The sequence below is a fragment of the Carassius carassius genome, chromosome 10 (assembly GCF_963082965.1).
Source record: "Carassius carassius chromosome 10, fCarCar2.1, whole genome shotgun sequence".
Lineage (NCBI taxonomy): Eukaryota > Metazoa > Chordata > Actinopteri > Cypriniformes > Cyprinidae > Carassius > Carassius carassius.
In genome coordinates, this window is record NC_081764.1 from 15,493,785 (window position 1) to 15,510,597 (window position 16,813).

General features: G+C 41.4%; 1 protein-coding gene across 9 annotated transcripts in view; it reads left to right on the forward strand.

Annotated features, from left to right (window-relative positions):
* LOC132151857 (leucine-rich repeat-containing protein 7-like) overlaps nucleotides 1-16,813 on the forward strand; it is a 153,212-nt gene that overhangs the window by 72,937 nt on the left and 63,462 nt on the right. For all 9 annotated transcript variants that reach the window (XM_059560322.1, XM_059560318.1, XM_059560325.1 and 6 more), the window contains one exon: nucleotides 11,205-11,407. In XM_059560322.1, coding sequence (XP_059416305.1) covers nucleotides 11,219-11,407 — 189 coding nt within the window. In that variant the 5' untranslated portion in view covers nucleotides 11,205-11,218. The remainder of the gene's footprint in view (nucleotides 1-11,204; nucleotides 11,408-16,813) is intronic.

Here is a 16,813-nt window from a genome sequence, read left to right on the forward strand (position 1 = left end):
TTGTAAATAAATACACTCAAGCTTCTAGAGATGGTTTCCTAGGGAACAGTTTTCAGCTATTATGAACAGTATGTGTAAGGCTGGCTGCATGTGGCCCTGAGAATGCAGTTGTTAGATATACATGCATTTTTAATGTCCATATACAATGCTCTGCTTTTATTCCCTTTAAGAGTGCCTTCACTCCTTGCTTCAGTCAAATGAATAACCTTTATAAAACAGAAGAGATGTTTAAGTCTCTATGGCAGGCCTAATGTAACCTCAATCACCGACTGAGGAGTTACACTGATAGCATTTCATCTTGTGGCACCTCCGCTCTCTGTAGATCTCGTATTATCCGGGCTGGCTTCACCAAAGTCATTAGAGCTATCCTCCATGGGAATGGCAGTGAATTATTGGAGATGTCTTTATGTGAGCTGACTGAAAGACAGAAATTAAGCCATTTTGCTAGAGTGGAGCTGGGAACTTGTGAATGTGTCCTCTCGCTTTTGCAGAAGCAGCTCTTGCGTCATGCAGTTTCCATAGCACCCTGGGCAGATCTTGCTACCCGGTGTAATCGCTCAAGACTTTGCTTGTGTATGTACTCTGCTGCTGGCTTTCCTATTGGATACAAATGTTGCTCTGTGTTGGATTTGAAGTCATTAAATTGATAGTTCTGGTCAGTGCTGGACTGGGACAAAAAAAGGGCCCTGGCATTTTTGCTTAGACCGGCCCACCACAATCGGTCGGACATAACCAGTACACCATCCTTGCGGTCCCTGCAGATATAGATATCTCCTGTTCCATTTCCAAAAACCCCTACAAAGCTGAGAACTAAGTGCCATGGACCAGTGTACCAGTGCAAGTGGACCAGTGTACTCACTCTCTCTTGACGAACCCCGGGTGATCAAAGGTGCTCTCCTCCTCTGCTAACTCAACCATAAGGACAGAGAGAGAGATGATTACAATTATTTGGAAGAGTTATTAAAAGTACACTTAATAAGGATCCATTTTGGTTATGTAGTCCTGTATTCTTGAAGAGTAGGATTTCTATATGGAAAATGTGCTCCATGTTATAAAAGCTAGTTAACCCTTTAGAACCCAATATAATGTGGATGTTGAATACTGCTAATTCTAAAAGATTTTTTTTTTCAATGAACCAGACAGCAGTTAAGCTAGTTTACAATTGCAAGTATAGGCTACTTTGTTATAAAGAGCACAAACCCCTCTTTAATATGACACCAAACAACATTTACCTCTCATTGTTGAGATACTTCCCATAAAACAAGAAAAACTCACCGTTAATATTGCATATTAATGATATCGGAAATTCATTAGAAACATGAGAAAATATCTACTTTGTTGAATATACAGCTAAACAAAAATATACAGCTTTCAAAATGCAAGGTGGGGTTTAATCCCCAAAAAGCATGCGTTAGCTACCTCTCTTCCAACGTGTAACTCATCATGGGCGCTTTGACGCAGTCATTTTGACTAATAATTAAAATAATCAAATGGCATCATTTTAAGTTTTTCTAGAGAAGGGCCTTACGGCCGTTATGGGTTTTAAAGGGTTAACATTACAATAGTCAGCCGAAATTGCAAATGAATAAGTTTACTCTGCTAACCTAGCTATAAAAACAATGCAAAATAGCTTATGCTGTGTTATTTGACTTTAGCTGACTGAGTGGCTAGTGCAGTAGGTGACAATCTGACAGACTTTATTATTGCGACAACGATTATGTTGTCTTATTATAATATTCATTAATTTAATTAAATCATCATCTTCGTGGTGGCCCAACCAGAACCACACACACACTATCCTCCTGCACCCGCCCTGATTAACACTCCCTCCCTGTTAACAGAGAGAATTTGCTGTTAATCATGTAGCTACCATGCTTACATTTCAATTACACTCTCCTGCTCACTCTGTCCCTCCATGTTCACCTGTTTTTGCAAAATGTCAAAATATGTCAATAGCTTTGACCTGTTTACCAGATCACTGTGTGGCTCACATGGCGGATCGTTATTTTATGTTGCAAAGCAGTGCGCTGTTATATCAGAGACCATTTCTGGTGTAAGAATATCAGGTGATAAAATAATATTTGAATGAAATTTATTTGTGCTTAATATTTTTGCTGAAGCAAGAAGACACTTGAGATGCTACTGTGTTGTGAATGTCATCACAATACAGCTTGGCCTCAGTTTCATGTGAACAATAAGTAATTTATTATTTGATTATGTAGAGGTTTTGGTATCTTATTTTATTCCATATTTTTTGTTTTTAAAAACAGTGCTGAATTTTTGAATGCACTGAACCATATTGGGCTAATGTTACTGATCTAATGGATAGTTGACATGAAATTCTTTTAGAAAGTTGGCATTTCCTGTGGTGTGACATGCATACTAGATTTAAAATTTGATTTTGCTTTTATTAGGCAGCTTTTATGTGCTTCAATAGGACAGATGTTCTGTGCAATCTCTCGGTTTATGAACTGAGACCTGATGTCCTGGCCAAGGTTATAATCGTAAACAAAAACGAACGAAAAAACGAAAACTAGGTGGGAAAAAACATTGTCGTTAACTGAAATAAAAATAAAAATTACAAAAAAATTTGTATTACAAAAAAAAAAGATAACTAACTAAAACTGTAATGTGTGTTTGGCAAAACTGACTAAAATAAAATAAAATTATAGATTAAATGTATTTAGTTTTCGTCTTTGTCAATGTCTTTCATAGAGCAAAAAATGTTCAGCTGCATTTCCTTTCCCTGAGTCCCTCTCACATACACGCGCACACACACAGACAAACACACAGCCCCTTCCCTTCGTTCGACATTGAAAGCAAGTTCGCGAAGGTTGGCATCTCGTGATCACCTTTACACAATCAAACATTAAAAAGTTTTATAAAAATATTTTTAATTCTGAATATAATTTTGTCTGTTTGTTAATGTCGACCCAAGAAGTGATTGCTACTTTAGAAAGTTAACTAGTCGCAAGTTTGAGGTAAAATGCACTTGGGCTGTCGATGTCAAAACAATATATAAATTGTGATTACAATATTAAACAATGTTATGTCATTGTCATTATATCAGCTGCAGTTCTGGTGCCTCCGTCATATAATGTACAATGCCACATGCATTTACAGCAGTGTTAACTCTGCGGTAGAGTTATTCTCTCATTATCTGCATGTGCTTTTAAATTTTTCATTCACATGCTGGTCTGACCTGTGCTTTTTCTGAGCGCTACATACACCCTAAGCACGCATGCTGAAGTCCGGCCAAACAGCACCTGATTATTGAACTAAGTTATCTCTTGCGCTAAAACTGTTAAAACACACACGATTTACATGTAGACTCAGTTGGTTATGTCTAAAATGAAAGTAAACAGTTGAGAGAAAAATGTATACGTGCCTGTATTAAAGTATACTAATACTGTATTATTAGTATACTAATTTCTGTATTATAGAATACTAATACAGGCTATATATTTACGTGCAGGTCTTAAAGGGACAGTAGGCCTATTAAACATGCGACTCTCATTAAAGATATAGATCACCCTAAATTTTCATTTCTGACATTATTTACTGTCCCATACCTGTATTAATTTATTTCTCATGCTAAACACAAAATAAGAATGTGGATAACCAAACAGTTGCTGGTCCACACTGAATTTGTTAGTAGCAGAAAATACTCTGGAAGTCACTGTGGACCTGCAACTGTTTGGTTTTCCACGTTCCTCAATATAGCATTTATGTTCAGAAGAAGAAAGAAAATAATTCATTTAAAACCACTTTTGAGTGAGTAAATGGTGGAATAAAAACAAAAAACTATGACAGAATTGACAGACAGCTGACAGAATTTTTTTTTTTTCTGTGAACTATTCCTTTAATGTTAATAAAACAACAAAACACAAAGTGAAAAATCACTAACTGCTCTTGACTGAAGAAATGTAATACAGTTAATTTAGGAATCAGTTTATATGGTGTTTTATTTTTATATTTGTTCATTCAATTTCTTGAATGCTCCTGCTTAATACAGCTATTGTACCTTAAAGTAAAGCACTGTTTGTTTTATTTGTATATTATTTGTAGTGTGTATCTTTGTCATTCTTTAATCTTTGTTATTAAAAAATTAGAACAAAGATTTTTATCTTCACCCTCTTCGGCCTAAAAATCTGGCTTTTTTTTTTTTTTTTTACCTTGAAAGGCTTTGTCTTTACAATAGGGAAATTAGTTTGGCTGTACTGCTCAGACAACTTGCAAAATAGTAAAACCAACATGACAAAAAATTGTGTATCTTAATATCTCTAAAAGAAACCGTGCTATGATATTTTTTCCATATTGCCCACCCCTAAACTGTGGTATTTGTATAGGGTGTGAATTTTGTATAGAAAATTATTGCTTGACTGAAGTAAAGCCATCTCTCTCTTTCTCTCCCATGCACACACCCACGCCACACACACAAACTAAAAAAATTGAAAAGCTGTATTTAAAGTTTGTTTTTTATTATTATTTGTTATTTGTCATGTTCTTTTCTCAGATTGAGCTCCCTGACAATCTGACAGAAATGTTTTATTGTGGCTCAAAAATGGGTTGAACATATGCGATTTATGTGTCTTCTTTAGTCTGTTGGCTCTTTAGGTTTTTTATTGGCACATGTCACTTACACATTTTGCACTTACTAAATAATAATAAAATGAAATAAAAATAAAAACTAATGGAAAAAGCAAAACTATAATAACCTTGGTCTGGGCCAGGATTTCTAAATTGCCTCAAATTACATTATATTTTTGTGTATTTGTATTGCTTTGACTGTTACCACCTTATCTCATGTCACAACCAGTTGATTATGTACAATCCCTGAACGCTATTCAAACTACTTTTCATCATTACTTTCAAACATTTTGAAAACAATACAAAAACAAAGCCAAAACCCAGACATTTTAGGCAATTTAAAAATCTCCGTTTGGATATGTCAGGGAAAAAAGGCACGTACAGCACGTACACCCCAATAAAAGACAATAATATTCTCTCAAACAACAGATCTGCTCTCCATGTGTCCCCTGAACCAGTGTTGAGGGTGCTCTCATTACCTGACTTGTGGCATGTGTGTACCCACAGCAAACTGGCAAACACATGAAACAGTGGATGATTACAGTAATTAATTTGTCTAATGTAGCAATCAACCAAACGTTTCCTCCGGAGTAATAATAATCCCAATAATGAGAGGAAGGTGCTTCAAATGCATTTAATGAAAAAATCTAAACCAACTTTAGTCAGAGGAACATTCAAATAAACAGACGGTTTCAAGTTTTGACATACATCTACACTACATATATATATATCCTTAAAAATGTTTTTTTTTTTTTTTTTGTACATATAGCCGGCTATGTCTGCTGTAAGATACTTACCAAGACGGGCATTTTTACATAATTTATGTCTGAATTTGTCCATTTTAACACTACTTCACAGAGAGCTTAATATTTGCGCTCTTTAGATGACCGCACCCACAAATCTTCTCACTCCACGCACGAGCTTGTGTCCTTTGGCTCTTAAATGTTTAAACTGGCAAATCTTAAATGAGTTTAGTTTAAACACATATTAACATGTGCTATTCAGGTCTCACCTGTGCACACGCGCTATCACCACCTGGGTGAGGACGGAATAAATGACTGCTCATATTCCAGCAGATGGCATTCGCATTGAACAATAGTGCATGGTTTCTCCAGGATTTATAAAAAAAAAAAAATTGTCCTCTCATCGCGGTTGTTGTAATGGCTGGGAAGCCAGACTGCGCATCCATCAAAAGAAAAATATATTAGCTGAACCCTGTTTGTTTTACGTGCTACTTATAGCAAATCATATTACAGGTGCTTTGTCAGATTTAAGTTGAACCGCGGTCCCAGCGCATGCTGAACTGTGTGTGAAGAACCAAACAGTAAAATTTTTTTCAGTGAAACTTCCCACCCCTAATATATATGTATCACAATGTAAATAAGGCTGCATTTACAATCTAGCACAGGGATGCCCAACCCTGCTCCTGGCGATCGACTGTCCTGCAAAGTTTAGCTCCAATCAAACACACCTGAAGCAACTAATTAAGGTCTTCAGGCTCACTTAAAAATTAAAGGCAGGTGTGTTTGATTAGGGTTGGAGCCAAACTTTGCAGGACAGTCGATTGCCAGGAGCAGGGTTGGGCACCCCTGATCTAGCAGATTGGATCATCAGTCAATCAGGACACAGCGTGTTTACACTTGACAACATCTAAGCGACTTCTCTATCTGGATGTCACATTAGACTGACATAAGGTGTCTGAGATGGGTTTCGTACACAGGTCCCCCAGTCAGGGGAAGCTAGTTCTCTACCACTGGTCTACTGGGAAAAACAGTTTCTTAGAAGACCCATGTGCAGAAGGAAGGGCAAACTCAGATGTTCAGCTAACGCAAAAGCAGGCAGTCTTTACTTGATTCAAATATAAACAAAAGAGAAGTTACAGCTTTACAAAACAAAAGGTAGGCCAAATGGCAACAGGAAACCATAACTGTTCTAGAACTCAGGTAATCTGTACTGGGTATGCTCAAGACTGAGCACAGTTCAATTAACTTAAATAGGTCAAAATACAGGTGTAACAAATTAACTTGTTGAGCAGTCTTAACTAATGAGTTGACAGCAGTCAGTACCACCTAGTGGCTCGGAGAGTTTTCACAGTAAAGGGCAGGGTGTGCTCACCAGGCGGCAAGGAAGTCGACCGAAGTTGAAGTCGGCTATCTTGTAGCGGAACTTCACTTGCAATAGCATTCCCATTGACTCCCATTCATTTTGGCGTCACTTTGACAGCGAATAACTTTACATCTGAGGCATTTAAAGACTCCGTTTGTCCATTATTTATTTCTAAAGATACACAACAATGTATAAAGGGCTCCAATACCTTCTATGTTACATTATGGCCCTGTAGAAACAGTTTTTGTAAAAAATAGGCTAACGATTGCGTCATAACCACTCGACTCTCTGTCGCATTACCGTACAGACAGGAGGAGAAGCTCGCAGGCAGTTAACTTAATATGGCGTACTGGCGTTACATTTTAAAATACTATACAAAATAATTAATCAGAATACTTACTCCTGCTCACTCATGCCAAAGAACTCCCCGCTCAAGCTCACCGTCTCTGCAAGATTAACGATGGCAGTTTGCACGCACAGCTACTAGAAGATTTACATCTGTCAGACAGGTTGCTGACGTCATCAAGCTTAGTTTGAGTCTGCGCGTCAGAAACGGAAGTGCTAAAAAACACTAAAAATGGGCTTCACTTGTCTCAATTGAGTTCCAATGGGGTCGCTGTGTCCATTTCTTTTACTGTCTATGGTGCTCACCAATGACTGAAAGAGACATTGCATGAGGCAGCAGACTGCGCTTCCTAGTGGTTCAGGTTGCAGGAGAAATCTTACTCTTAAATAAGTTTTCTCACAGTTTGGGAGAGAGGGGGCTGGGTTTTGTTTGACATTGACCTACGAATGCAGATATGATGGCTGGATTGCGTTTACATTACCCTACAGGGAGGGGGGGGGGGGGTCGCGGGTCGTCAGCAATCTAATATTGGGGGTCGCGGTCTGAAAAGTTTGGGAACCCCTGCCCTACACTAAGATCCGATCACATGCGTTCTCGACTACCTTTGTACCAGGACATGCTGATCATAAAGCTTTCCGATCAGAAGCACGTTTACACTTGTCTTTTCAATGTGTATGTGGACAACATCCGGATACAGGTCACATGTCAATGCCAAGTCTAAATGCAGCCAAAGTTGTCACAGAATAAGAATATGTGAATAACAAAATTTTGACAAAAATGGCATATGAAACCTTATAATTCCAAGGTTACAAAATATCTTTGCTTTAAATTCAGGTAAATATTAGGAGTGAAACGGTTCTCTGTAAAAAAAATCAAATCATACCGTACTTCAGCCACGGTTCAGCTTATTCAACTTAAATCTGACAATGCATCTGTCATAAGACTTGTTACAAATATAAACAAGTAAAACAGACAGAGTTCGCCTTATGTATGTTTCTGTCGATGGATACGCATTCTGCAAAAAAAAAAGTAGACAAACCAGTCACTATATTTGTAAAGCTTTGTTCTATTCGAGTGTCTGTACTGGAATATGATCAGTCATTTATGCTGTCATCACCCGGGTGTTGATAGTGCATGTGCGACCTGAACAGTAAAAATTGCTATCTGTTTAAACTAAACTTGCTTAAGCCTTGGCAGTTTCGAACATTCAAGAGCCAGAAGACTCAAATGCGAACTCACGCGCAGAGTGAGATTTGTATGTGCGCTCATACGAAGCGCCAAAATTGCATCTTAGAGAGCGCTGAATAATGAGTTCTTGAATGGTTGCTTGAATGGACAAATTCACACAAAAAAAGCATACCCATTTTGGTGAGTATCCTAGATAGTCGGTTGAATGCACAGTATCAGTGTACTGGATCCGTGTATTGTATATAAGACAAGGAAATCACTCACTGCTCCTGACTGAAAAACTTTTGTAACTTTGATAAGGATTAATCTTTGATTTATATAGTCAAATATGCAATGTTATTTTACATTTGATTGCTTTATTTAGTTTCTGTACCTTAAAACTTATGTTAGACCAACTTAAAAACCCTGAAAAGCACTGTTTATTTTATTTGTATCTTTGCTCTATTGTATTTATTTTAGTGCTGTGAATCGATTAAAAACTTTAACTAGATTAATAACACATTTTTTCTGTGATTAATCGCAATTAATCGCAATAAAAAAAGAAATGTTTTTGTACGTTTTTAATATATTTTTTAATGTAATAATTTCACAGTTAATCAAATTAATGTAGAAACAACATAAAGACAGTATATTTCAAATACTTGTTTAAATGGCATCTTTTTATGAATGAAGGCCAGTATTACTGATATTAATACAGCTACTGATTTTTTTTTTTTTTTTTTTACATTTATTATTAGGCTTCAAAAATATAACAGTTTTTAATTTAAGTAAACTTAAAACAATGCTAACATAAACCCATAATAAATGTCATGTTTACTCCTGCCCTTCCTGTTTTAACAGTTAGGAAATATACAGAAATTTAATAAAGTTATCAAAGTTATATGCAGTCTGCACTGCATAAACTATAAATTAAATAGTTAATCCTTATTAAAGCTACAAAAGTTATTTAGTCAAGAGCAGCGAGTCATTTTCTCTGTTCCCTTTGTTCTTTAACTTTAACTCTCGCCTCATTCTCTCACAACTCTTTTTGTTCATTTTAGACTTTATATAAATCATTTAAGATTGCTCTTATGAGGATAATCGACAAAACTGGCACTTTGGGATGTTTATTGTTAGTTCAAGCGCTTAAGAGAACTGGAATCTGGCGCCCTGTCTATGCATTGTGTGTGTGTGTGTGAAGCCTACGTGTGTATGTGTCACATAAGGGCATTCACAGACAGCGCATTCTCTTTTGTCTTGCCTTGCTTGAAATGTTTAAAAGCATTTAAATGAATAAGAGCGTGATCATATAATGTAAAGCTAGCCAACGGATGGCAGAAAATACGGATGCTGCGTTAATTGCATTAAATATTTTGACACGTTAAACCAGACAAAAATTAATCGCATGCGTTAACGCGTTAACGTTGACAGAACTCATTTATTTGTGCTGTTGCTTGTAGTTAGATTTTCTTTTTTCCCTAAACGTAACTCCTACCAAAGCGTACCAAAACTCTCTGATACAGTTACTATGAACATGTCACTTCCTCTCATTGATGACATCCTCTTGAGAGGTGCTGCATAGTAGCTAAACCAATAAGCAAGAATGATCCAAGGAGAAGGAAGAGTTACAGGACAGGTGACACTATAAACGAATGAATTGGATAAAAATAGACTAAATGTCTGGAGGGAGGCATAATTATTTCACAAGACCACTCCAAAAACATGCAATATTACTTTAGACTGCTGTATCTGCTTTATCTAGTCTCCTTACAGGATTAAGATCTAACATCCTTCCATCTGAATGGCGGCTTTATTGTGAGAACTGTCAGCCACCATCTGAAACGAAAAACAGCAAAGTTTCCGTAGGGATCGTGAGATAGCTAAACAATGGCTTTGAAATAACAGGTTTTCTTTTAGGAGATGTGCTTGGGGAGTGAGGTGATCAGTACTGATAAGATAAAGTCATGTTAACCCACAAGAAAATAAAAATGTCTCAGATAAGATAGAAGATTTTTGATCTGTTTCACTTGTACATGAGCTCTATTTGTATGGGTCCTTCTTCAGTGTCCTCATTTTAGATCATGGGAACAGATAATACCAACCCAGCAAATACAATTTTGGTTACAAATAGGTAACGTTGTAGTACAACGTTTTAAAAAAATATCTAAAATTTTAAATAAAAAAATGTAACCAAAATAAAACATTTTTGAAACTAGAGGTGCACGATATATATCGGCCGATGATTAATGCGCATCTCGTCAGTAAAGCCGGTTCTCTAATCAGTGGTAAATTCCATCAGGTGCCTGATTTCACATAGAGCAGCTGTTACTACACCGAGCCGTTGTTAACTGACAAGCTGCGCAAATTCACATTCATTATCAGCTTGGATTTGCGCAGCTTGTCAGTCAACAACGGCTCCATGTAATAACAGCAGCTCTACAGTATGTGAAAAACTTTAATTTTAGTTTTACAAAATAAAGCAAATAGGTTTTGTATCAGCTTGCCTGAAAACAATTATATTGCAACAATGACTGCCTGACTGTTGACTATCCTGCTCCTTACACTAATATTGAAAATATACAAAGACTTGACTTGACTTGACATTAAAGCAACACTGGTCCATTTCTGTTTCCACTTGCCAAATATATAGTAAAGCAGTCATTACACAAACATATTTGACTATTCAATGCCATGACTGACCAGTGAGAAGCAAGTATTCCAAAGAGCCGTGTAATAAACTAAGATAATGATAGCCTATCGTAAGATTCATGGATAATAAACAATCAACCTCAGCTCCAATAAAACACAAAGCTCCAGATATTTTCCTTTTTATAGAGCCACAGTGGTACTCAGAAATTGTTTTTTTTACAATGCTTTGCATCTTCAATTATGTAGAAAGTTATTTGTGTGAATATGTGTGATTTACTAAATCAGCTATGTTTGTGAGAATGTGTTATTGTGTCATAAACTAGAATATTCTTTTCTCTTCCCACAGTGCATTGTCTGGAGATGACTACTAAGAGGAAGATTATCGGCCGCCTGGTGCCCTGTCGATGCTTCCGGGGGGAGGAGGAGGCCATCTCAGTGCTGGATTATTCCCACTGTAGCTTGCAGCAGGTCCCTAAGGAGATCTTCAGCTTTGAGCGCACGCTAGAAGAGCTCTACCTTGACGCCAACCAGATTGAGGAGCTGCCTAAGGTAAGTTGTCAAGTGTCAGCTTAAACTTGCATAATATCTGCCAAACAGTAGATACATCAATTCCTGAACATCATCTTGCACAGCAGTGTAACAGTACAAAAATATGGTGCAAACTGAAATATTAATGTAATTGTTTCCTTATAAAGCAATAACAGTGTCCCTTAATTGAAGTTTATTGATATTACATTATTACCATTTGGTATTTAATATTGGTTAAGGTTTTGTCTAATGTATCTATACCAGCATCATGAACAGCTTCCATATTGTGTGTGCATATATATATATATATATATATATATATATAATATATTCTGAAATGAGGAGGCAAAGTCCTCAAAGTTTTTTTTTATTAAATGTAAATTTGTGTCCAAGACAACATTACTTAGACCAGGGGTGCCCAACCCTGCTCCTGGCGATCGACTGTCCTGCAAAGTTTGGCTACAACCCTAATCAAACACACCTGCCTCAAATTTTTAAGTGAGCCTGAAGACCTTAATTAGTTGCTTCAGGCGTGTTTGATTAGGACTGGAGCCAAACTTTGCATGACAGTCGATCGCCAGGAGCAGGGTTGGGCACCCCTGACTTAGACTATCAGAAAAATAAAATCTATTTTATATTTTTTAAGAAGTAATCAATGATATGTTTATTAAAGCCAAGTGTTGTTGTTTTTTTTACATTTTACATTTATTCCAAAATAATAACTCAAGGCAGTAAGTATTTAAACAAGATATATTATTAGTGAACTTACGTTTAGCTACTCTGAATTTTTCGGTTCCCTTCCAGTCAGTCACGTTCAATGTTACGTCAGTGACTGACGAATTGGGATCTCGCTAGAGAGACGAATCACCTTCGAGTGTTAACAAAACAAGCCAATGAATGTTGGCGTGCTAGATTTGCATCACGCACCCCGCCCCGCAGCGCGGGTATATAAGGAGAGCGCGAGCAGTCACACATTCACCTTTTCGCTTCAGAGCCAAGCCTTTCAGCTTCCTAAGCAGAGTGTCGTCAAGACAGCCTTTGACGCAGTGTTGGTGTTACGGCGCATCAGCGTGGGTTGCCAGTGCTTCTGCTTGATCTCAGCATGCTGCAGCTTCCCATTGTGCAGTCACGCTGCAACTCCTCCTGGGCGCTTCAACACTTCGGTGTTTTCTCACAAAAAGAACAATTCTAAATTAGCAAATTCTAAAAGAGCTCCACGAGTGATGGGGTGTCTTTTTAAAGATGTCTTTCCACTTGTGCATTTCTGGATGTGGTTGCTTCCTGGCTCGTTCTGATGGTCACGATCGCTGCATCTCGTGCCTGGGCCTTGAGCATGCTGAGGCAGCATTCGTGGATGAGTCATGTTCTTCTTATGGGAACATGACCATCGCAATGTTGCGATCAAGGCTCCTCTTCATCAAACGAGGAGGAGTCCCCCTCCCCATGCCCCGTTCTAGTTCCTCATTCAAGAGGAGGGCTACTTTGTCTCATGGCCAGGGTGATCTGAGGATTACAGTGAGGGCTTCCCCGCCGAGCGAGTCTCCATGGGCTCCTCACTCCTCCAGCGCATCGTGCCCTTTGGTGTATGGCGATGCGTATGCTGGTGCCTCGGACAGGACCTGGTACCCTCTTGGGATCTCCCCTTGCTCCTGACGGCCTTGAAGCAGGAGCCCTTCGAGCCTCTGCAGTCAGTAGAGCTTAAGTTTCTGTCGCTAAAGACAGTGCTCCTCACTGCATTGGCTTCGGTTAAGAGGGCAGGCATTTTCGGTCGACGAAAAGTTGGATAGTGGAGACTATAGTCTTGGCATATCAGGTCCATTGCTTACCTTGCCCCCTTGGAGTGAGAGCACATTCTACAAGAGCTGTGGCTTCCTCCTGGGCTTTGTTACGGGACACCTCGATAGCAGACATCTGTAGAGCTGCCGGCTGAGCGACACCGAACACATATGCGAGATTCTATAATCTCCGTGTAGAGCCTGTGTCCTCTCGCGTACTCGCCTCAGATGGCCTGTAATGCTGGACCGGCTCGGTGTCAATCAAACTTGCTGCGCTATTCCCCTCTACGGACTGGATACGTGAGCTTAAGTGTTTCTCAGTTCAGTTTCCCTCTTGGCGAACCCTGTTGAAGTTCCTCCCACTACCTTGGCAGTCAGGTGTGGCGGAGCGCCAGACGCAGGTCCAGCACTCGTGTGTATGCCCAAGGTCAGCCCTTGTGCTGAGCTAGGTGCCCGTGTGTAGTGATTCCCCCTTTGGGTGATCCCACATGTGTATTCTTCCACGTTACAGCTTCCCTCATGATGAGCCTGTGTCTTTCCCTGGCAGAGATTTATCTGCTGTCTCTGCTGCGTAGTGATCTCACCCCAGGCAGGCTGAGTCTACCGCAGGGCCTTCCATATGTAGCACTGCCCTATGGCCAGTCCATATGTGTAATTTCCACATGTTACCTCCTATGCGCAGGATGTGGTTCTGTAGCATTCCCCTACTTGGGTACGCTTTCCCAGTGTTATCCAATTCCCACTGTAAGGAACAGCAGTGGCGGGATCCTCTGCCTAAGCCCTGTCCTATCTCTAGCCCGCAGCTCTACAAATATCTGTCAGCGAGGCGCCACGAGCCAGGGCCCAGGAGGATGCAACACTTCTAGTTGAGTGAGCTTGCAACCTGAATGGGCAGGGCACATCCTCAGCCTGATAAGCCAGGGTTATGGCATCCACAATCCAGGGGGCCATCCTCTGCTTAGAGACGGCACTCCCCTTCTGCCGGCCTCCGTAACAGACAAAGAGCTGGTCTTAGGTCCTGAAGCTTTGTGTCCGGTCTACGTAGCACCTTAGGGTTAGGGTTAGGGACGGGACAAAGCAAAGCCAGGGCTGGGTCTGCCTCCTCCACTTGGTCTTTGAAGGGTGTAGTGGGAACCTTGGGCATGTAGCCAGGCCGGGGCCTCAGGATTACCTGGGAGTCAGCCGGCCCGAACTCTAGGCACAAATCGTCAACCGAAAATGCATGCAGGTCCCCTACCCTCTTGATGGAGGCCAGTGCAAGCAGGAGCAGAGTTTTTAATGAAAGAAACTTTAGCTCAACTGAATGCAAAGGCTCGAATGGGCCCTGCTGTAGTGATTTAAGCACTAGAGACAGGTCCCAAGAGGGTATACAGGAGGGCCAGGAAGGATTTAACCTCCTGGCCCCTCTAAGGATTCTGACGATGAGGTCATGCTCACCCAAAGACTTCCCATTCACGGGGTCATGGTACGGTCAAGACGGTGCTCTTGCCGAAGTGATGGTGTTCGCTACCTCTTGGGGTAGGTCACCTAGAACCTCCACGTCCCGTCCAGGGACTAGACATGGAGTTTCCAAAGGTCTGGACACGGGTGCCAAATGGTGCCCCATCTCTGAGTCAGTAGATCCTTCCTTAGAGGAATTGGCCAAGGAGGGGCTGTCGCAAGGAGCACTAGTTTGGGGAACCAGGTCCGCGTGGGCAAATACGGCGCTACTAGCAAGACTTGCTCCTCGTCCTCCCGGACTTTGCACAGTGTCTGTGCGAGAAGGCTCACTGGGGGAAACGCATACTTGCGCAGGTCCCGCGGCCAACTGTGTGCCAGTGCGTCTGTGCTGAGAGTTCCCTCGGTCAGGGAGTAGAACAACTGGCAGTGAGAGGTCTCTGAAGAAGCAAACAGGTCTACCTGAGCAGCTCCGAACCGCCTCCAAATCAGCTGAACCATCAGGGGATAGAGTCACCATTCTCCCAGGAGCATTGCTCGAGACAGCTCGTTGGCTGTACGATTGAGCAGGCCTGGAATGTGAACGGTGCGAAGTGACCTCAGAACCTTCTGACCAGCTGCGGGCCCGTCCAAACCCCTGAGACTGCATGCCTGTTGTACGTGGCCCCCCAGCCGGTGGTGGAGGCATCCGTGTAAACCACAGCATGCCTGGAGATCTGCTCTAGGGCCAGCCCTGCCCGTAGAAATCCAAGATCTGACCACTGAGTGAGGGTTTGGCGACAGGCCGGTGTAACTTGGACCCGGTGAGTGCCGCGCTTCCACGCCCACCTCGGGACTCGGCCATAAAGCCAGTGCTGGAGCTGTCTCATATGTAATAGGCCGAGCGGTGTACGTGCCGCCGCGGCCGCCATATGCCCCAGGAGCCTCTGAAAGAGTTTCAGTGGGACCGCTGTCCTGCTCTTGAACGTATTCAAGCAGGCTAGCACCGACCGCGCACATTCTTCTGTGAGGCATGCTGTCTGTTCGACCGAATCCTACTCCATACCGAGAAAAGAGATCATCTTCCGCGGCGAGAGTTTGTTCTTTTCCCAGCTGACCTGAAGGCCCAACAGGCTCAGGTGCCGGAGCACCACATCCCGGTGCTCGCACAACTGATCTCGAGACTGTGCTAGAATCAGCCAATTGTCTAAGTAGTTGAGAATGCGGACACCCTGTTCTCTGAGAGGAATGAGAGCTGCCTCCGTGACTTTCGTGAAGACACGGGGAGACAGGGACAGCCTGAAGGGCAGGACCTTGTACTGATATGCCAGTCCTTCGAACGCAAAAAAAAGTGAAGGTGCAAGAGGAGTGGTGGTCCCCAGAGGGTTGGTTCCATGCGGGGTTTGCCACCACTGTGACCCTCAAACCACCCGCGCTACTGCCGGAAGTGGTTCTCATCTGTCGGCCACCAGAATGAGCCCCAGATCGCAGCATCGGCAACGGGACTCCGCCCCCCTGAAGGTAGTGGAGCCTGGTTCGCAGCTCCGAGATGGTCATATTCCCGCAGTGAGAACATGACTCATCCACGAAAGCCACCTCAGCGTGCTAGACGCCCAGACACGTGAGGCAGCGATCGTGACCATCACCCGTTGCCAGGTAACGACCACACCCAGAAACGCACGGGTAAAACGGCATCCTTATAAGGACGATCCGTCGTCTTTACAAAAACTTACCTGTGAAGCTCTTTTAGAGAAATTTGCTCTTTAGGAAATGCTCTTTTAGTGCTGAGGCACATAGGGGAATTGGCTGCTTGCAACACGACAGGGGTAGTGCAGCCTGAAGTGTGAAATCCACTCGACACAGGAACGACCGCCGCTGAAGCGCCGTCTCGCCAACACACGAAGCTTCCGAGAGCGTGCTGAACTCGTAGTTCACAGCAGACACAGTTGAGCAGAGCGATACTAACGCTCGGCTCCGAAGTGAAAAGCTGGTATGCATTGCACCTGCTGCCTTCTTATACTCACGCAGTGATCAGCGGCAGCTGGATGCAATAATTGCATACGAATGTGCATTGGCTCATTTAGTTTACACTCGAAGTAGTAGATATTTATTGTTCATCATTTATTGTTCATTCACACTTTACATAAGGGCTTCATTAGTTAACATTAGTGAATTCATTAGTTAACATAAACTGCCAGTGAAAAATTCTTCTGAACATTCAGTAATCTTAGGTATT